Source organism: Varanus komodoensis, unplaced genomic scaffold (assembly GCF_004798865.1).
Source record: "Varanus komodoensis strain SLA01 unplaced genomic scaffold, ASM479886v1 scaffold11, whole genome shotgun sequence".
In the NCBI taxonomy this organism is placed as follows: domain Eukaryota; kingdom Metazoa; phylum Chordata; class Lepidosauria; order Squamata; family Varanidae; genus Varanus; species Varanus komodoensis.
This window is the reverse complement of record NW_025335317.1, coordinates 16,709,477-16,732,345: the sequence shown is the minus strand read 5'-3', so window position 1 is coordinate 16,732,345 and position 22,869 is coordinate 16,709,477. Positions and strand designations below refer to the sequence as shown.

General features: G+C 41.2%; 1 protein-coding gene across 1 annotated transcript in view; it reads right to left on the bottom strand.

Annotated features, from left to right (window-relative positions):
* Positions 1–16,119: 16,119 nt before the first annotated feature.
* The window catches only part of HKDC1 (hexokinase domain containing 1), a 33,200-nt gene continuing 26,450 nt past the window's right edge, over positions 16,120–22,869 (bottom strand). Inside the window, exons 14-18 of the mRNA XM_044420472.1 lie at positions 22,751–22,850; positions 20,571–20,754; positions 19,775–19,930; positions 18,038–18,271; positions 16,120–16,865 (exon numbers count right to left, since the gene is read on the bottom strand). Coding sequence (XP_044276407.1) covers positions 16,721–16,865; positions 18,038–18,271; positions 19,775–19,930; positions 20,571–20,754; positions 22,751–22,850 — 819 coding nt within the window. The 3' untranslated portion in view covers positions 16,120–16,720. The remainder of the gene's footprint in view (positions 16,866–18,037; positions 18,272–19,774; positions 19,931–20,570; positions 20,755–22,750; positions 22,851–22,869) is intronic.

Below are 22,869 nucleotides of genomic sequence, written 5' to 3'. Positions count from 1 at the left end.
AAAATCTTACGTTTCCACACTCGCATTCTACACCAGCGAATCTACCAGCAGGTTGGAAATATCACATTATCCAGCACTAAAATGTTGCCATAGAAGTGCTTGTAAAATGCAGTTTCCTTGCAACAGAAGAGTGCTACTTGGAAAGATGTCTGACTTTTGAGCAGTAACCACAAAACATTGCTCTGATATTATGTCTATGCATAAAGACATAATATCAAAAGGCCCTAAGGCTGCTGTCCTGTTAGATGTTTGCACTGATTTGCGAGTGTAAGAATGTATATACTGCTGAGCCTTACATGTCCAGAAAAAAGCAAGCCCAAAAGGAATATGCCTGCTTGGTGAGTCTTGGCCAGTTTGTGGCACTTTTTCCTAGCAATTCAATGAATGCTGCTGGACTGCATTCCTTTGCTCCCTCATATATTGAGGGTATGTTAACTGCTGGCTGCTTGGAGGCCTCCAGGTGCAATCACAGAGCAGAACTGCTGGCTGCTTGGAGGCCTCCAGGTGCAATCACAGAGCAGCGTACTTGCCATCTTTGTCCTGTATAGCAAGAGTCCCGGAAAAGGGGAACCTTACCCCTGGAGACTGCAGGTGGGGTCTCCCATGGTGCAGTGGTCTCCCATATGCAAAGGACATTTCTCTCCACACAGATAACTTGATATCCAAGGTCTGTTGTCTGCCTGCCTTCCAGTTTTCTGTGTGTAAAGAGGATTTGTTTATGTGAAGGAAAATGCCGTCATCTGAGCCTCTAAGCTGTATTTCAAAGTCATATGAGTCCAGAAAGTGGTTTATCACATCAGAAAGGGCCCCCATAACATGGGTGATCTATTATTAGGATCTTCAGTGTTTTGCTTTGTTTTTAATTATACCAGCTAAGGAGGGGAACTAGATGAGGGCCACAGCACTAGGGGATGGAGAGGCTTACACCTTCCCCTGCACTATTTTCCAGATTAAAAACAGCACCTAAAAAACTATTCTTTATCCTGTGCAGGAAAATTGACATATACCACATATCCCAATATATTTACTAAGTTAGTTTAGTAAATTTACTAGAATTTCTGATCAATTCTAAGATCAGAACAAATGTGCAAGCTTGCAAAATTTCTAGATCACCACATAAGGCAAAATGTTACCAGCAGGTTGCGGAAAAGGCTTACTGGGTGTTGCAGGCAGGATGTCTGCAGTCCAAGTCTCAAGATGATAGGAAAAAGACTCTGACTGCACAGAGGTCCTAACTACAACATTCAGTCTGCCTTTGCTTCTGCCTATTTCCTTCTTCTGCCCCTCATAGCATCTTGTCTGATGAAGCATTTGTTGTACTATTTTGAGTTGGCCTAACAAAAGTATCACACTGTATTTTTTTTCCTTATAGCCAAATTACTTTGGCATTTTTCTAATGGCAAACACAGTTGCCTTTTTTTTCCTTGTATGATACAAACTAAAGGAAGTGGCACTGGATTGAAAAGGGTGGCCCATGGAATTGCTTATAGGTAAACATGGCTGAACAGCTGAACAACAACAATACAAGCAGTACACAAGAACCTGCTTTACACTTGGTCAGATAATTTGTCCATCTAGCCCAGAATTGTCTACACAGAAGCTGACGAGGCAAGGAACTAAGGCAGAGGTATTTGCCATCACCTCCCTGCTGATCCTTTTTAAATGAGCTAACTGGTGATAAACTGGAGACCTACATGAACTAGAGACCTTCATGTCCATTCTCAAAGAGCATGGCTCTTCCTTGCTCTAGACAAATGTAAAGTCAAATGTATTCTTATATGAAATACCTAACGTCTGTATCCATGTGAGAAAACATTTATCCAGTTTCTTATCTGAATTCCAGAAAAGAAGTTGTATCAGCCTCTTGGACCAAAAATAGACAAAGTCCTGGAAAAGCATCCTGTGGTACCAGAAAGACGAAGGGCACAGTCGTATGTATCTTTAGACAGAGAAAAGCTGTAGATGGCTGTAGGACTTTTTTCTCCCTAAACATGCTTAGGATTGTGCCCTAAAGTGAGCTCAACAATGCTGAAGAGAGCACTTAGGTGTAATCAAGCTGATAGCCCTCCACAATGGGACCAGGATCTTGGCTGGATCAGTAGCTCCATACACTAGAAAATCCCCAGGAGCATTCCGAAATCCATTTGATTCCATCCGTTTCCCAGGGTGGACCACCCAATGGTTTATCTACCACTGCAGGAGCAATGTAAGACCATGAGTTCAAATCTCATCAGAAAATGACCTGACCATGACAATGGGGTGGCTTGGATGCCCCCATTTTTCAGAGTGCTCATCTCATGGTTCACAGCAAAGACTAAATCAGCAGTATGCCACACTTGGGCAGATGACAAACCAAGGCATCCCCATAGCTGCCACAAAACTAGGAAGTCCAGCACCAAAGATAGCCTCAACATGGAAATTAAAGTCACCCAAAACCTCTGTCTTCTCTTCTGCAGCGCTGCACATGAGACCAGTTCTGTCAGAGTGAACAGAAATGTGGGAGGTTCACCAGCAGCATCCCTGTTTGATAGCTAATAGTCAAGACACCAAAAGCATCTGTCTCTATGACCCAACCTCAGCTGCAACCGCTCAAGACCTGCTGGAAGGTGAAGTGCTTTCCTGATGAGAGAGATGGAGGTCTGTCAACCGCTGTAACTCCCTTCCTATTGGTCTCCTAGCCTACAGTGGTGCTGCACCACGTACCCATGTGGTCAGCCTCACTTATTTCACCCATCCGGTTCTCAGTAAAACATGCCAGGCCAGCCTTCTCTTCCACAACCAAATCATGAATTAGCGTGCCCTTATTAGGGACTGACCTAAATGGCAGCACAAGAAGAAAAGAGGGCTTAGTGGATCAACTGCAAGGTACAGATAACATTATATAGACTCCTATAATTCATTTTACTCTGATGTCCTAGCCCCCTCCTGCTGCTTTATCTCCTTATGCTACAAGTCACTGAAAAAGTACTACCTCCACAGGTCCATGAAATAGTGTTCCTTACAACACCAGAACTTCCCACACACTCGCAACACCACTCAACAACTTAAATGTATCATCAGACACTCAGAACCTCACATACTCTCTTCATTCCACTAAGTACACACAACCAACCCATCTCAAAATATAACTTGTGGTTATCAGCAGCCACTGGTCACATATATGGCAAGCTTGCCAACCCACCAAGCAGCATAGAGGACAACCAGAACATGTACCTCTTTGCCCTTCAAACCTCCTTCCAGTGGTTCATGCTCATGCCATCCCTCACCTGGAGTCCTGCAAACAACTTCTCCCCATACCCAGTCTCATTAACAGGGAAGCCACCACAAGTGTCCAAACTGAGCAAAAAAAGCATCTGTAAGACCCTGTTCTTCACCCAGGGCAAACAACAGCTTGTAAACCCCAAGGGTATAACTCTTCCATTAGATGATCCCTTTTGTTCCCGAGGGTAACCTCTCCTCTACACACACACACAGTATTAAAATGAAGAAACGGGCAGACAAACAGAGAGAGAGAGAGAGGGAGGGAGGGAGGGAGGGAGGGAGGGAAAATAAGGAGACAAAGTATGCCATTGCCTCCCGAAACACCAAACTGAAGGGGAGCCCTCCCCTTTGCGGGACCTGTCATCCCAAAGCATGTGTGCTTATATCTCCTAGGTTGCCGCCGTTTCCAAAGGTCTCAAAGGGTTCAGAGACAGCACTCTGCTCCAGCTTGGGAGTTTCCGGTGCACCTGTTCTGCCTCAAGACTTGATGTCAGTCCAGCACAAGGGAGGTTGACTGGGAGGTAGGATGAGCAGTTATAAAGCAGTTGTTAAAAGCAGACACAGGACAGAAATACAATACATGTAAGGCCAAAATACAAGTGATAGGTAAAGATCTATGACTGGATCCCCTAGCTTTTTTCTTTTCTCTTTAAGAGCGGCCAAAAGACATTCTGAGCTGAAGCAGAGGCTTACGCCATTTGTGGTGGCCTGGGTCAGCAGGTTCCACACAACACACACATTCACAAACGCTTAAGTGGGTGACAAAAGATTTTGAGCTCGAATGGCTTACTAAATATAGGAACACACCATGGGCTTAAATATAGCACTGACAGTGATATCTTGGTTGCAGTACCTTATTATATCCTTTAACATTTTAACCAGAAATTTGCCTTTTGGTTAAGCCAAAGCCATGAAGGCAAGAAAACCTTCCCAAATCCAAGCAGCATCTTCTAGTCCATGTGCCTTTATAAGCCTATTTTTACATTGCTAGAAGTGATATTTAACTACTTGTTCCTTCCTATTGCAGTCAGATGTCTTGTAGTATATTTTTGGAAAACCTCCCTTCCCCAGAAACAGTTTGGGGCACAAATGTTTTGCAGATAGCAAGCCGTTCAATATTCCAATCACACCCCAAATGAGTCAGCTATACATGTTCTTCCGTCAGTAAAATGGCTAAGATTCACCTTCAGAGTCATTGTGTATACTATCCTATACATATCTACTCAGAAGTAAACAACATTGATTTCCATAAGGTATACTCCCAGATATTGTGTTTCCCCCAAAATAAGACTGGGTCATATTAATTTTTGCTCTGAAAGACATATTAGGGCTTATTTTCAGGTGATGTCTTATGTTTTCTTACAAAAGATTCTTGCCCCAAGATTCCTCCACGATTCCTATCTTGTACTTGACGGAATAGTTTTCTTTTTACACTCATCTTGCATTTTGCATCCCTGCATTAAGTATGTCCGTTACAACAGAGCACATCCGTCTGTACTCTGGTCATTCGGTAATAAGTCTCGTGTTCATCAGTTTACATAGGCATTTACCTCTCGTCCAAAGGAGCCCACTTTGGTATTTATAAATACTTAATTAAAATGTATAATATCATTTATTTTAAGTATTAATGTCAATAATATTATTTATATATATTTAATTATGTATTAACATTATTTTATCATTCAATACATCTATTGTGTGTTGCAACGGACGTACTACTGTGTTTCCCCGTCCGTCTGGCTGACAATCTTAACTGGGGCTTATTTTTGGGGTAGGGCTTATATTACGAGCATCCAGAAAAATCATGCTAGGGCTTATTTTCCAGTTAGGTCTTATTTTCGGGGAAACATGGTAGGTGGGTACAGGATTGCAAGCCTTAATTGTTTTGTTAACTGAGCCTTTCTTTTAGTGCTGCCATCTCTGTTCCTGTCTGTGCCTTTAAGATCAGTTAAAAATTATTCCAGACAGAGATTAAGTAGGTTTAGTTTCTCTCTGTGTGGGGGAAAGTAGTGGGGAATCTCTCTGCATTAGGTTACTATCAAAGCACAGGGCTAGGGGCCATAAAAAGGTGACAACAAAACTTTTTAGCACATTATGCAAGTCAAGGGCATCTCAGAAATGGCAAGGAAATTTTGTTTTTATTCTAGGCACAATTTTCACCTCACTGAATAGCAGTGGGGATAGGAAAGTGGACACCACCACAGGGAGAGCCTCAGCGTTTTACCTCATATTCCCTTCTAGCAGATTTTATCAGCAAAGAATTCCCTGAGGGGATTATTTGAATGCACTGAAAGGTCACACACCACCCAGCATGAAATGTGCACTCATTGGAAAAACTATTTTTGTGGTACAACACACCAAGAGAGTGTGGATTTGTGAAGGGCAAGTTGTTCTCTTGAGAAACATGAGACCCGCAAAGATGGAGAAGCCCTGTCAGCTGCTAGCTGTACTAGGTCTTCTACAGAAAATTTAGGAGATTCATAACATTAAGGGGAAACACACAGCCTTCGCTCTTTAATGCCAAACCATTAAGGCTAATCCATTACTTTTTCTCAAAAACACCCATCCAGAAATGCTGCCATTTTTGAGCTAAGATGTGTTAAGATACTGTAGTTGGGAAGAGATTGAACTCTCTGGCATTATGCCCACTGAGAAGTGGAGACAAGAAAGCAATATAGCCATTGGCAGGCATCAGGATGGCAGCTGCAGCCCAGCCCTTATCTCACCACTCAAGGTAACAAGGCTAATGCCTGTCAGGGTGAAAGGGGACATGACTAAAATGGCCCAGATGCAACAATTCTCACTAAAGGAAGTATCTGTCTCTACATTCTGTTCATTTCCCCAAATGAACGCCTCTCCAGTTTACCAAAGCATTTGAAACAAAAAAGTATAAAGAATATATATCTTTCAACACCATGTGTTCTGCTATAAACCAATTTTGTCCATTATATTTTACCTCAGAAACTCACCCTCGGGGAAGATCAAGGACACGAGTTTATAGAAATGAACAGTCGGTATTGGAGGACCCAATCTTGCTTGTAAACCTTGATTTTTCAGGGTCACCAGCCAACTCCTTCCTCCCTTTCTACCCCATTTACTTCACATTCTGAATCTGAATTGCCTGGCAGGGAATGTTGTACGGTGGGGAAACTGGACTCCATCTCTACAGAAAGCTAGTCAGCGGAGGAAGGCTACCTATTTCAAATACAGCCACACCAAGGTCAATAGGCAAATGACTTGACAGAGAGTGTGATTGTAAGGGAGAGTTTGGAGCTGATCTACACAACAAAGTCAGGCAGTGTTTTGATCCCATGTCCCTTTATTCTGCATTAGAATCCCATTCCAAAAGAAAAATTGAGAACAGCTGACTTCAAAGTCATGGCTGACAACCAGGGTGTGTATGCATGTGTGTGTGTGGAAAAATAAATCTGTACAGTAACACACACAACTCATGTTTCCAAACCACAGCAGCCGGGAAGTCTTAACACAAAAAGGGAAATGGACACACCGCACTATGTATCATCCCTGTGCAACAGGCAGTACTGCAATGATTCTCGTGATCATATAATAGTGAAAATACAGTGCTAGCAATAATACCGAAGTCCGCAGAGCAATGCAAAGATTATTCTTAATCTACTGCACCACCAAGCCATATCACCGAAAGTGGATACAGTTTCTAAAGATGGTTTAAGAGTATTTTTAAGTTGCTTTCAGATGAGATACACTTTTTAAGCCATCAAAAGTGTTTAATAAATTACTAATCAATAAAGTGTTGCATGCCTGAAAAATGGCTTTTGAACTTGTCTAATTTCATCATTGTAACACAATTACAGAATACTAATATGAGTATTCTGCTAATACGAGTTTCTCTGGTTACCATAACTAAATAGAAGGTATAGCGGTTAGTCACTGTAACAGCCAACAAGAGATCATGGAAGAAAGAATTTCTGGCAAGCGAACAATTACAGCAGACTTTGGAACTCTTCAGTTTGTGTGCCAGTTCTGGCTACTTGTCCTGGCCACATCCTTTCCTCCCTCCTCTTAGTGTATTTAACTAGTAAGCTGCTCCCTTCTTATCTGGTAAGGTGTGGCCACAGACTGAACTCGTATATGGAGGTAAGTTCATGGTGGAGTCATGAAAGGAGACAGACAAAAGCAGAGGGGGAAAGGATTCAATGTAAGCTTAAAGGCAAATACAAACTGAAATATTTTTTCAAGTTATATTTTGTCAACAAACCATGGCATTCTGAACTTTCCAAAACCAGAGTTGTGGGGTACTCTACACTACAAAACGTAAAAACCGTACAGGCTTGGCAAAGCCTGAGACTTTACAAACAAGGAAATATTAATTACCTTTATAATACATAATACATGGATACCTTTCTGACACATGACCTGTTGGAACATAAATATTTAAGATGTAATTGATGACAATATAGTTCAGATTTGCTGTGCATTACATATTTTGTCCATTACATAAAGGGTTTAGATTTTATGATGGACCTAGGCTCAGACCTAGGGCAGTGCAATTGTATGGCCCCTCGACGGAATCATCGAGGGCCATAGGATTATTTGAAGACCCAGTTCCAAGTTTAGAACACAGCTCGAATCTTGGAAGCTGGGCTTCCTTGCTCAGAGCATCTTCGCCTCATAACTGGAAATGAACTACACGTTCCTGCTGCATCTCCAAGGACATTCCAGCGGACAGAGAGGGAAGAAAGTAGAGATCACCTAAATACGATGTATCCTAGTGTCACACCAACCTCCCTACTTTCCTGTCTCAACTAGACTGTTGAATTTGCTGAGTCGCAGGGCATGAACTGAACAGCGGAACTGATTTCCAGTTTCAGGGGTTTTCAGGTATCCTTGCAGGCTTTTCACCTTTAGAGTATAATCTCCACCCTTTGCTTTTCTATGCCGTTTGAATCTTGCAAGTGCTGTAATAACACACACAGCCCAAAATACAAAGGATGTGCCCAGGAAATTCAGATTATGTGGCCTGCATGAATGAAGCAAACAGGCATAATAGAGGCTACTCTTTTTCCCCTTTTTCATAATATATTCTGGTTTTGCTGGTCACAGCAGAGCAAGGCCATTGACGGTTTACAACCAGTAACATTGTTAAATATGTATTACGGTACAATCCTATGCATTTTTACAGTCCTACAACTGGTTGGAACATGCTGGGAGTTATAGGGCTTTTTCTGTATATGCATGCATGCAGTGTCAACTTTAATTGACATTTTATCTACAGGTTTAAACATTAATGGTAGCCTGGTTCAAATATTACTATCTCATCTGAAAAACATTGGTATGTAGAAAGCAGCACATATATCAAGCTGGCATGCAAAGCTGGTCTTTTTTTGAGGCAGTATTTTATGAATTCCCAAATTTTGTTTTCTGAGGCCAAGCACGGAGAATTTTATCAGCAAGTACCAGTAAGTGCAAAGTTGCTGCAATTCCTTATTGATGGAAATTGGCAGTAATTTAGGGTTATTCAGAGCATGGCTATTATATAAAGGCAGGAGGGCTATATTTCAGCCTTCTCCAAGCTGGCGCCTTCCAGATGTGATGGACTCAGTGATATGGTGCAGAAAGTGTTCCTTTTCACAAGTTAGTATAGCATGAACATACAGTAATTGCAATATTTGGCAAGCTTGGTAGTTTCAAAAATTGTAATTAATATTCTTTTGGTGATTATTCACAGCAAATATGCAGAAAATACATATATGCTATGTATGTGTCTTAAAATGAAATGCAACCAATCAGAAACTGAGGATGCCCCAAAAGCCTTACTAGAAGAGCAAATCTTTGGGTTTTTTTCCTTAAATTTAAACCAGGTAAAGGAAATACAATACTCCATTAAAATGTCTATATAATTTAACATTTAAATCACATTAAAGGTACAATCCAAAGGGGAAGTCCAGAAGCCTGCAAACTCAGGGGATGTTGGTTAACCTGAGGGCAATTTTTGCCTCCCTGATCCTCCAGCCGTGCAAATAAGCCAGTGTTGGTGATCTACCTGTGGTGTTTTGGAAAGGGAGAGAAGGGGGGTAGGTAGAGCACACCTGGCATGCACTGGATCGTGGCAGAACAGGTCACCTTGCATTCCTGCTCCCAGAATCCCCCTTCATGCCTTCTGCACAGTCATTCTTAAGATCTTGAAGAAGCAGGCAGGGCAGTTCGTCCAAGCGGGCTGCAGGCTGGAGGCAGGAGAGCCCTATTCTGACATCTCTCCCGGGCAGCTTTTGAATATTCAAGCCACAGCAGCGGCTTGCTATGTCCAAACCCAGCAATGGTCATTGTAGCAAACCAACTAGACCCCAGGGGCCATTTTAGGGATGTGGGTGGTGTGTTAAGCACATCGGCAACTCTCCCTTGCAGGGTTTGGATGATACGAGAAGCCACGGTCAGGGCTTGAATATTCAAAATGGCTGCCCACAGCCTATCTATCTATCTATCTAGTTATTTATTTATTAAAGGCTTTTGTATGCCGTCCTTTATATAAATATCTCAGGACGGCTTACAGGATCATGTAAATTGGCCCAGTGCAAGGCTACTAGGGCACCAGGTTAGCAAAGCCTGCTATGTATTAAGGTAAAGGGCCCAACAGCATTTACCATTCTACTGCCTGAACATTATATTCTTTTCTAAAATCAAGATAACTGCCTATGATTTGGCATGGATTGTGAATCTTATCAGACCTACAAGCTGGATGGATTGCTGAGATAGAGCAGTTTAAATTTCTCCCCCTTTGAAGTGCAGATCTGTCCTGTTTGCAACCAAGAGGAAGACTGCAGCTGCTGAAGGGTATAGGTCGGGGAAGAAGGTGAGGGTTGTATGTCTTGATGTTTATCTTTACAGTATTTTTACTTGTGATAGTGCCTCGTATGGAATGAGTCACTTGTGAATATCAATATAGTGAAGAGAGCAGAAGTGAGTTATCATTAACCAAGTGTGAATGGTCCTCCCACCACTAAGTTTAAATTAAAGGTGCATTAAATGTAGCAATTTGATTAGATTCAACAGAGAGCATTCCAAGACAGATTTCTCCAGTCTTATATGTTCCAGATGTGTTCAATAGCATGGTCAATTGACTGTGCTGGTTGGGGATTATAGGAATTGAAGTCCAAGATGTCTGGAGGGCACCAGGTAGGGGAAACCTGTCCTAAGATAGTAACTGTGCAGCTACTTTTAGTGAATTCAACAGCTTTATTTATGCACTAGCACCCCCTAGTGATCAGAAGAAAGCCATATAAGGTGCACATTTTCCAATTTCTTGAAGATAATCATTATCATATCTTTTCCAAAGTTCACATTGGGAAAAAAAACACAGTTTGATTTCCAGAATTACAGGGAGTGTTTCTAAAAGGAAGGTGCATTCCCAAGAAATGTACACTCTTTCCTCTACCCTATGGGCTTCTGAGTCCAGGCTGTGGATAGCTAAACTCAGCCCACCTTCCTGGAAATAATTTCCCTTAATTTGAGCTCATTGTCCTTCCAAGTAAGCAAGTTTCTGGATTATATGCCTGCTATTGTGTTCATAATAGTCATGTAGGCAGAATATCTCACAGTGCATATCGGAAGAAGGCTAAGCACATGCCACTAATCCCGAAATAAGCTTTGATGTTGTAGAGATATCACGTCTTCTGAATAATACTACAGACATAATATTCTGTGCATAAGAAAACATAGAAATGTGTTTTTTTTTTATTGCGGCATGGAGGTTGGTGGAACATGGGTTATATGGACCCATTCAATTTCTTGTTAAAACAGAATTACTAACTAATGGCACAATTCTCCCAAGCCATGGCCATGCCCTTGTTTAAGCATTTATACATACATGCAGACATACAATTGTCATGCTCTGTGTTCTCTCAGACAGTATGATTTCAGTGTGGGAACACGTACCCCTAGGCAGATCTTTTCTGAAAATGGAGTAACAACACTGATTCCTCCCGGGCCACTCCAGCAACATTCATTGCATATAAGGAGCCTTTTCTTTTATTTCATTATAATATATTATTTTATTATTTAATTTAATTTAAATAAAATAAAATAAAATAAAATTTAATTATTTTAATAATACTCAATATTAGTTTGATTCATTCTGGGAAGGCTGCACCTTCCCTCTTTGCACCACTTGGGAGGAGGGGCACACATCAAACGAGGTAAACAGAAACACTGCCCTCAGTTGCAATTTGCATGTCATCTGCAAATAAGAGACATCCAGGGGCACCACTGGAGGTTTGCATGAAGGCTAAAATGAGCTTGTGACCTCCTCTGGGGGTTGTGTACAAAGGCCTGTGGCAAACCTGCACAACTGCTCCCAGTTTCCAGCACATGAGCTTCAGCGACCACTTAGACCCAATACTTTCCTTAATGGTGAGAGACAAGCCACCTACTTTGCTTTCTGAAGAATCACTTCCATCCGGCTCCTCTTCTGTGGCCATAGCTGGAGTATTTCTTGCGCTATTGCATTGTAATTGCAAAGGTCTATAAAAGAGAAAGAGAAATTCAGGTCTGCAAACATGACACAAATATTTAAATCGACATAAATAGTATATATGAAAATGATAGCTTTGCGCCCACCGCCTTCTAATTTGCCATATGTCGTCTTTATTCCATACAAGTAGGACATGTGACAATATGCTGCAGTATGGAGTTATGTTTACTCTTGCGCCTTCCTTCAGGATATTCTAAATCCATTCCCTCTCTTGCTTGGTTTTCTGGCTGTCGCCACTCTGTGGTCATAGCAGCTTCAGCTCAGTCCTCACTGACCTGCTTTGGGGAGCTCCCTCCCCTTAGGACAAGGGTGGGAAACCTTGAGATGAACCAGCCTCCCCCGTTTAGAACCAGCTCTGTGTGGAATGGCATTAGCAGAGGAAGCGGGGAGACACGGTCGTTTGCACCTGCAGCCCAACTACATAGGTAGCCTAATTTAGTACATGTTCAATATTTACCCAGTTATGCTCTTGCTAATTAAATGATTAAGAGAATTACAAGTAGGCTCCTATATAGCATTTCTCTTAGACTAGTAAAGTATATTCACTGGTAAGATGATTATCCATGTCGGTGGTTTCACTTAGATACACAGGCATGTTCACTCACTTATAAAATAATCAAATCACCAATTACATATATAATTCTCGTGAAACTGTAGATTTGGAAATGTTAGAAAATACTGGGAGCTATCAGCTTACAAATATTAATTCAGTTTATAGGATGACTCTCTCATCTTCATGGCTGACAAAGCAAAGCAACTGTCTTAGTCATAGGTCTATTGTTCATTAAAAACAGTCCAGTTCCAAAAGTGAAACCAATCCTTTGCAATACAAATACCTACTTTCCTGTATGTCAAAGGCATCATCTTGAGGGATCCTGGGCAATGGAATGGCTGACCCTCATAAATTCTGGATTTTTCTTTATCTGCAAGAGAGATAGCCGACATAGTGAACCAAAGGCATGTATCTCAAATAATTAAAATCATGGCTTAAAATTGTGGTACTAACTGAAGAATTTATGGCATCAACATCTTAGCTTTGAATGCTATGATGTACAATTCAATAAGGAAAATACCCTGCTGTAACTTGTTTCTAGCGACAGTCACAAGCATGCCACAGTGAAAGAGCAGAACTTTTTTTGAATAAAAAGGTTATTTACCACACACTCCATCTGTTTTGCTGAATTAAAACCCCTTTGTCTGAAAACAAATTCTTCTTAATCTTTCAGGAACAAAATAATAATAATTCAGGATTATGTCCTCCAGTGAAACTTTGCTGTAATGAATGAAGGCTTTGCTATAGCTCTGATCATGATAACATAGCTGCTGGTTTGAGAGTCAATTCCTTTTTTGTATAAAATTTAATGACTGTGCAATTATTTAAATTTCAGACTAAACTGCCTGGGCCTTAGAGACACAATGCTGCACTGAAAACACAAACTTGAAAACAACAGAAACATTTCCAAAAATGCCAGTACTAACCAAGTTTGTATATATACAAGAGTTGTGTTCCTCCATAAAGTTCACTTAATGCAGTTGAATACATCTTGTAATCACTTACTTGGTAAGAAGTTCTGCCAGTCTGAATCACACACAGGATAAATGTAACTAAAAAGCAGTAACTCACTCCACAGACAGATCTCTGGAATTCCAACATGCTGGGTACCTGGGAAAGTCTGGATGTAAGATCTGTAACATATTTTTCCACACGTTATAGCAGTGTTTTCCAACCTGGTGTCCCCCAGAACTTTTGGACTTCAACCCCAGTGTTCCTTTGTGTTACTGTATGGAACTGATGGGAGTTGAAATCCAAATCATTTGGAGGGTACCAACTTGGGGAAGAATTCGTTGTATTATTGTCATGTATGCAGGTGTGAGAACAGCTGTTTCATGCCTAAAACCTAAAAAAACCTAAAACCAAGGCAGTCCGACATAGTCATCTTTGGCTCAAAAGAACAAAATTCTCTAAAATGAGGGAACTGGTGAAATGGAGGTAGAAGGGGGAACCAAAGGTTAAATCTCTCCAAAATGCCCGAAGGCTACTTAAAGCCACAGTAATGGAAGCTCAGTCAGAATGCATATTTCAGGTAAGGAAGTTCCAACTTTCTAGATATAATCTAAGGCATTTTGCACCTGGGGCAAGGACAAAAAAGGCACCTCATTCCCATCCTACATGCAAAAGCTGGCCAGACTGGCAGCTGAAGCATCATTCGACATCTGTGGTGGGATAGCATCCTCCACCACACCTGAGGCAGGTTCGTTTATGGGCCCCAGGACAGGCTGTACGGTATGCGTAATCCTGCCTCCAACAAAGGGAGCACCCAAAAATTCCAGGAAGAACAGTTGGGTGGCTGCCAGTGTTCGCTTCCAGAATCTGCCTCCTTAGGCAATAGGAAAGATTGCTGGATAATAACAGAGTTCAACTCAAAGGAGTATTAAAGGAGAATAAAGTGATTCTAGAGAAGCTGAATGGATTATTTTTATGTATAAGACACTGGGCAGATACCTGATGTTTTCAAGAAGGGTGTCTGAGGAATTGAGGCATAGTGGTGATAAAAGATGAATTCCTAGATCATACCGAAAGCCACTATATCACCTTGTCCAAATGGAATTCATCCTAGTAATGTGAAATTACTGCTCTTCTAACAGAACTATGCCTAGTTCAGTGCTTCTTCAGTTCAGTGCTTCTTCAGTTCCTGTTTGTAGAAACTAACTCCATCTATGAAGCATGTTCATGCCAAGAAAACTGATTCTGACTTCTGTGTCAACACACCAAATGCTCTGCTTTCAGGGCAATCTCCTATATGTACAGAATCTCACCTCTGTGCAGATGGGCTTGACAACCTGACTTGAATACCTGTGAGCTATTGTTAGACACAAACACGCCTATCTGCTCAAACCTCCTACTTTGCTACCTAAGTTCTACCAAATGCATCTATTTCAAATCCCAGGTAATATACAGTTAACTGAAATGTCCCATTAGCTAATATTAAGAAGTTAATTGTTATGAGAGGGAGATTTCTGTTCCTTTTACAAAATGTTTCTGTAGGCCTGCAAATTTGCAACATTCCTTTCATGCTTTGTACCAGCATCATCTGAAACGATGTACTGTATTGTTAGCCAAAGCCTGAAGGGTAAAAGCTAGCCTTTTTGATATAATGCTCAGCTAAAGTCAAGTAATCACAAAGTTTACTATTCCTTTCCCTTCATAACATGATTTAGATGCCTTAATTCCATAGCTAATTATTTAGCTGATGGACTTTCATTAAGTCTGTGTAAATGTCTCACTTCACATATCCTGCTCCCTATTCCCTGCCAACTTCCTCTCACACCCATGGGCTAAAATTAGGGCGAGCCATAATGCACGACGCTAAGGGCGCGAAGGGCAGGTCATGGTTCAACAGATACAGCTTTTGCCCTCCTTGCAACACAGTTGTGGGAGGAGCTGTACCAGCAGAACATCTGTTTTCCTGATAGCTTTTCCAAAGAGGATGAAGTGCTTTAGAGAAGTTAGGAACACTAAATACCATCTTTAAAATGTTTCCAATTGGCTTTGCTTGTTAATTACAGACAACTATACATAATATTACTATAATAATAACAACTACTACTACAACTACTATAATAATGTACTATTAAACATACACACATTACTATATATAATATCCTAGTAAAATAGTAATAATAGCCATACAGGTACCATTTTGTCATCTATCATGGACTTAGGCTGCGAGCTTTTTCTGGCAGAACTCCTATGACTTGAACATATCTAGGAAAAGAACAAACCCTATAAAGAGCTCCTTGTCTTAGTGTGATCTTTTGATGTTTAATTTAATGACTCTTAGAATAAGGAATAGCTTTTTTAATTATCAATCTCCTTAATTCTTAAGGTGTCAAGCCTAGAAACAAGCAGTGCTCAGTGCTAAAAGATCCTTCCAAACATCCAAACTGCATGTCTGAACATGTGTGCTTGGATGTACATCCATGTATAAAAAACAGTTTGTAACTTATCATGTATCCACAGAATATTACACTCTTAAGATGTATATTCTGATTTCTCTTTACCAAACATACCTACTACAATGGAGTGCATCCGATTAAAAGCAACAAAGGACGCTGCCCTCTTCTCAGTACTGATAAGCAGTTTTAGGCAGGGGTCTTTCCCAGCCTTACCTGGAGATGCCAGGGATCAAACCTGGAACCGCTGGCAAACAAAGCGTCTGCTCTGCCACTAAGCCAAGGGCATTCACAAAGAAAGAGCATGAATAAAAATAAATGAAACCAAACCAAACACACTAAAGACAACATTTTCTTGGAAAAAGAAGATTAATTTATTACATTTTGCATATCAGATTTTTTGCTTCTTTAAAAAATGCAATAAAAAGTAGAACAGGCACTCAGCTATCCAAAGCTAGACAGACGCCTTCTCCAACCTGGTGCTCTCCAGATGGGATAGGAGGCCACCCCCATCATTTCCAGTGCTCTCCAGATGTGCGTCTAGGGATGCTATACAGTGGCATCCCTATATCCCAGTTATGACGCATACAGTACAAAGGATTTTTATAAATGAATGAGAAGTTATTCAAAGGAAAGTGGAAAGGGGCAACAGATCATATAAATACATTTAAAACAAACAGATTTGTTGGAATGATCGTTTGTTATATGGCCTGGCTGTTTTATATTACAAACAGCGATAGGCACGGTGCAGACACATCAAGTTTATTGTTGTACTTAAGGCAACTTAGGACAACCTGTGTCCAGATAAGCCAAATCTACATTACTTTTGGCAAGGCAAACTGCTTTCTGTCTGCACAGCTGGCCAACCAGAGGCTGGTTGTAAGTAAGTACTACTTCTGAAGTAAGAAGTAAGTACTAGTTCTGAACATCTACCTAAGTGGGTTTTACATGACCTTTCAGAAAGAATTGCTCCTGCATACACATGCCTGTGCGATCAACTTAATTTTCAGCAACATTATGCATCCGTTTTGCAACAGCTGTAATTAAGGCAGCTCCCTTTCCACTACCATCTTCAGACAGCATGAATGTCACATCGCACTGAGGCGCCAGTTCTTTCACTGTTTCTTGCAGGATTCTAGAAAAACTAAACATAGGAACAAATAAAGAAAAGATTTAATGTTCTACATACTAATAATTATGTGTTAAATAGCGAAATGCTCATCAAAGGCAGGATACTGATGCAATGTATTACTGCTATTATTAATAATATTTTCAGGACCAGCATCAAGGGTGGGTATGGTGGGGCCTCTGGCAGGTTCCCATTGGAGTTGTCCTTCTCAACCATGGCACCCTGCTTCTCACACTACCCCAGACAATGGGGTAGTGAGAAGGAAGAACAGCAGATGCCATTGTCTACTTGTTCCCCGGCTCTGTGCTGGCTTACTAGGGATGAGACAACCCCTAGTTCCTGATTTGTATTAAAGGATACGAAACCACAGAAAGAAGTTCTACAGGTTGTTTGCCTGCTCGTAAATGAGCAAACCGATCCAATTAATAGAACATTTCATTTAACTAAGTATAAAACTTCTCTCATTTCCTTCAATATGTCAAAAGGTTTTGGTAAGACGCTAATGTGTTTAAATTGATTTAAAGTCACCTGATCAATCAATTAAATTTGTCTAATATGGTTGACATTCCTAATTTACATACATACATACACACACATGGAAAGAGAAAGATCTACTTATAACACAGCTTCTTTCTTACTAATTTCTAAAATATACATATGCATACAGTAATATACATAATAGATTGTTAGGCACCTTATTAGAAATAGCAGGATTTGTTATTAAAGAAGAAAGGTACTTTCTACCTAGCAGTACTGAATTCATTCAGCTAATGTAGTTTCCATGTAGCTCAAATGTCACCACACACACAAATGAGCAAGGGATCAGCATACCTGAGAAAATCTCAAAGGTTGCCAAAGGACAGAACAAATATTTAGGGATAACTGCTACAGTGGGCAAACCACAAAGCCACCCAACAAGGGATGAGAATGCTCTGTGGCCACAGAATGCGGGCTGATTGTTGGAGGTGAGGGCAACAAATTGGAAGAGGGGGAATGGAATGGAATGTCGCAGAAAAAGGCATGGCTGGCTGGAACCCTGAACAAGTGCAGCCCGTACGTCAGCATTTTGTTGCTGGTCCCACTTATAATTTCCATTCTTTTTATTCTTATCACCCGAGGAAAATATCTCATTAATATCCTTATTGATTTTTAAAAATCAAGGCATCAAAGGGATGCTAAGTACTCACTGTGGATGCAGTTTGTACAAGGTGCCATCCACACCTACAGTAGTTTTCAGGTGCTTGAGGCCTCTGTTTTCACGTATCTTCTCAACCACAGCAGCCAGGCCCGCTCCACAAAGCTGGGCTGCCCTCCTGGAAACAGACCCACACACTTCCTTCACGACGATGCTGTCGTCGCAAGTGCTGTCCAGCCCAAGCTGCTGCAGGATTCTTCGCACTTGAAGCAGGGCAAGCCGGTCACTGCACTCCGTGAAAACACAAGGACTTCTCATGAGGATGGAGCGCCACCTTCCCCAGCCCAGCACTGCCAAATCTGTTGCACAACATCTCCTATCATCCCCAGCCAGCATGGTCTCTAACTAATGGACACTGTTACCCAACACATCTGGAGAATCTGAGAGTTGCAGCCCTTGGTAGACAGAACTAAAAAATAGTGCTGGTACAAGAAAAAGAGAACATGATCTGCAAGGACCATCTCTTTGTCCCAAAGCTCTTTATTGGGTGTTATACCCCCCACCCCCGCCCTGGCCCTGGCCTTTAAAAACAAAAAGTAAATAATTCTATACAAAGATGGAATAAAGGTAGAGAGTGTCTTTCCCTTAGGCCAATGGCAAAGAACTTCTCAGTTCGGAGAAGGTCTCAGGGGCACATTCTAGTGGTGGTCAAAGACCCAAAATATCAGCATTTTGCACCCAGTAAAAACAGACCAACCTTTTACAGTGGGGAGGAGCTGCACAAAAGCTGGGAAAATGGTATGCTGCCAGGAGAAAGGGGCATGGCCTCCTGAGGAACCCCAAAAGACCCAGATTGGGGCCTCCAGAGAACTGAATTGGGCAGTCCTGCTTTAGCTAGAGTGCCTTACAATGAACACTATCGCTCTAATGGCTTTTACTCTCAGGGTGGATTGTATCTGACTGCAGTCTAAATTTAGTAAATAACCCAAACTCTTGAGCATTCTACCCTATTCATTCAATCAAGTAAGTTGCCTTGCAATGTTACTCAACAAAGTATAAATCTAGACCCAAGTTATTTCCAAACTCATGAAAACATTCATTCAATTCATGAACGCTTGTCTCCCCTTATATTTTTATATGGATGATTTACTCTTGGATTTTAATAACTAGACTTGCCAAGGCAAAGCCATTTTTACTCTTCTCCTTCAAATGAATTATACTAAAATATAAAACTTAAATAACCAACAGAGGGGTATTAGGCACTGAATTCCAGCTATCGCTTTCCAGTTCAAAATAGCATTCCATGCATCAGAAGATTTAGATCAAGCCCATGAAAAGTTATGCCATAAATTTGTTAGGGCAAAATCTTGACTTCCACTCATTCAGTGGGGCTTTCCTTATTCACAAAACAGATATTTCTTGATAGCCCACTTTCAGTTCCCTCTGATTTCACTAGGATGCACGCCCTCGCCAATCATACTTGGAGCTCAAGGTAAAACTTCACTTCTGATTAAATGTTGCCCATGAAAGTGCATACCATAATAAATGTATTTACCTTTAAGGCTCTACAAGATTCTTTGTTGTCTTGATCCAGCAGACTAACATAGATCCTTTCTGGAAATTATCTGATCAGTAACATTTATTTTCTTGTCATATTATGTTCTTATAAAATACAAGGTATTTTATAATCCTTGAAACAATCATCTTCTCAAAACCTTATGAAACAGATTCTGTGTTCAGGCTCAGGGAACAGGCAGTGGTGCCCTGTTGGTATAATGTATTGTTTTACCTTTCAATCTGAGACAGGAATTTGGTTTCAAATATTCCTCTTCTTCTCAGTGGTTCCGAAATCTGACCTCTGAAGAGAAGCCCTTGCTTGGTCAGGTCTATCAGGATCTGCCTCACTATTTCACCCAAATACATTCCACTGGTCATTTTTTCATACCTTTGACACAAAAGGAGGAAAAGGCAGCTTTGATCATATTGCCAATTATAAAATATGCATGCTGTTAAATGGGGCCAGCACATCGTTCGTACCATGTAAGAATACTGGCTCTTTGGTGGGACTCCACATGGACCCATATCTTTGAATGTAGTTCTCCAAAATTACATGTAAAGCAACACAAGGATGAGGGCAAAGAGATTTCTCCAAAGTTCATATACAGGGTGTCCCAAAAAAATGACATTATTTGAAATGTGAATATCTGAGTAACTACATGTCCTACACAAACAAAATTAAATAGGCTTCATGTTGAACAATAAAAGATTTATCAAAATTTGAACAAGATATTCAAAGGGATGTAGAGTTTATAACCCATTTCCTAAAGCTTCACAAATGTTCAATATGCACACCGCCCGTGACACGACATACGTCAAGTTGGTAGTCCACCTCCTTCCAAACACACTGTAGCATGTCTTGTGTAACATTGCGTAACTAACATCAGTCAGTTTTTACACATTTTGTTAAAATTTGAGATCATTTGAGCGAGAATTGGCTGTTATTCGACTATGAAATGATGTCAGTTTTCTTGGAACACTCTGTATGTCCCCGCTGCCAAATGCTGTAATAGGACACCCATTCATACCTCTGTTTCCCAGGATTCAATGACCCTTCATCCACCTCTTTATCATATTTCGTCCTAAAATTATCTATGCAGCCGTTGTCACCAAATCCTCCCCATTCTGTATTGATGCACATTCTGCCCTCGTCTCCTTCTACAACGCCTATGTTCTTCATCTCTTCCATGTAACACACATTGCTGCCTGTCCCTGGAGGGAAAGAGACATGATTGAAATGCCTGCGGAGAAGCAAGACCAAAGTGGTTCTAATAGCCCTGGTGCTGCCTATGAACCAGTGGTCTGACTCAGCATGTCCCCTGTGCCCCAACCCCTCACTGGTTCTTGGATAAGGTTGGATTCACCCAGCAGTGCTGGCATTAGAGATGAGGGCACATGTGTTTGATTGGCATGGTATGCAAGATGGTACCAAGAGACCCAAAGCTCAGGTCCACAGGATGAAAAATGCACACACTTGTATATACAAATTAAAATATGCTCTAACGTCTGTAAGGGAGCCTGCCTTCTACAGATACGCCTACTTGTTAAAAAAAGATGCACACATAGAAAAGAGGGCATTTGATTTCGGGAAAAAACTGTGCACAACATCCAGAGAGACATGTGCCTATTGTGACAGTGTAAAAACATAAATACTCAAGCAGAAATAATACTCAAGGGAGCAGCAGGAGGTGAAGCGTGTGTGAGCAAAAGTCCCAGTTAATCTATGGGGATCAGATGCAACACAGTTCATCAGGGTCCCTGGATCTTTTCAGGAGGCCTCCTAGAGAGCTGAGGCTCCAGTGAAAAGCGTCAGGCCTCCAGCCGTAGTGGTTGCCCCTTGACATATCCTCTGTTGGCAGGAGACCATCAAGGCTGTGAGGAATGGATGCGCTCGCTGAAGGAACCCCGCAGCTGTGGGTTGGCAGTGGCCCTTTCACTTTCAGAGAGATCATGAATGAGCGACAACACCCCCCAGCCCTCCTTCAAAAGGTCTTATTGCTTCTTTCCCCCAGGAGCAATGTGGGAGCAACATTTCCACAATAACTTGATTAAAATGCGACAGGTCTAGCACAGACTATTAAAATGCTGTTCAGTGGCTGCGTCACAAGAAAACCAGACCACCAGTTGTCCATCCTTGCTGTTGACCATTTGCTATACAAAATTGAGGTCCAGGAAATGGACACTGGGAACCAAGTGCTGCATTCTACCAAGTAACACCTCTGCTTTATGCAAAGATTCTGCTACCAGAGATGCTTTAACCAGAGGTCTCAGGGGTTAAACCTGTTAAACTGTGCAGTGGCCCATTTAGAATTGCCCATAGCTCTTTTCCAACAGCATCCAAAGATTATTCATTGATAAGCCTTGTTTCCTGACCTCTGCACATTCATGCTGAGGCATCCTGGCCTTCAAGACAGGAGGATGTCTAGGAGCATTCAAACCCCTTGCTCAGAGCTCTCCTCCACCATGCGACTTGGAGAAGATAATGGTAAAGATTAGCAGCTGTCTCGTTCAGGATCTTTTCTATAGCCCATCAAAACATCTCTGTCCCAAGCTTTCATCACAGGGCTCACAAAGATACAAAGTCTTATCTTATTTGTGATGGGATTTTGGAGAAGGTAAGAATCAGCTGAAAAATCTCCCAGAATTTCTGATCCCTGCACTAGCATAAATGATAAAATTATTTTCAAGCTATGCATTAAACCTTCCATGGGAGAATGAAAGGTGGCTACTTTTGAAAGCCAGTGTGGTGTAGTGGTTAAGAGTACAGGACTGGGACTTAGGCAATCTGGGATCTAGTTCCCATTCAGCAATCCAACCAACTGGGTAACTTTGGGCCACCTTTGATGTAAACCACTTTGAATTCTTTAAAAAGAAAAAGGTGGGACATGAATCTAATAAATAAATTCCTACTAACAGCCAATAAGCTTTTTATATTATGTTGAAATAATGCTAAAAATGCAGGCAAGAAAAAGGAACACAAACAAAAATGCAAATTCAGGGGAAAAGGAAATTCTTTGTTTACAGACCTTAATAAATTAAACTAACATTTGTGGAGCCCTACTTGCATATTTCCACCATAGTGTTTTTCAGTGGTAGCTATTGAGTAGGTCTACTTTTTACTTGCACGGGCATTTTAGAATGTTATTTCACTGTCAGTTACATATTTTATTCGGTTGCACACGGGGACATCTGCAGGTTTAGTTTTTACCTGCAATGAGGCCCATTTCACAGTGTGGGTCTTCATAACCACATGTCATCATCGTCCCAACAGTGTCATTCACCAAGGCCACAATATCCAAATCAAATTCCTGCCGCAGAAAAAGCAAA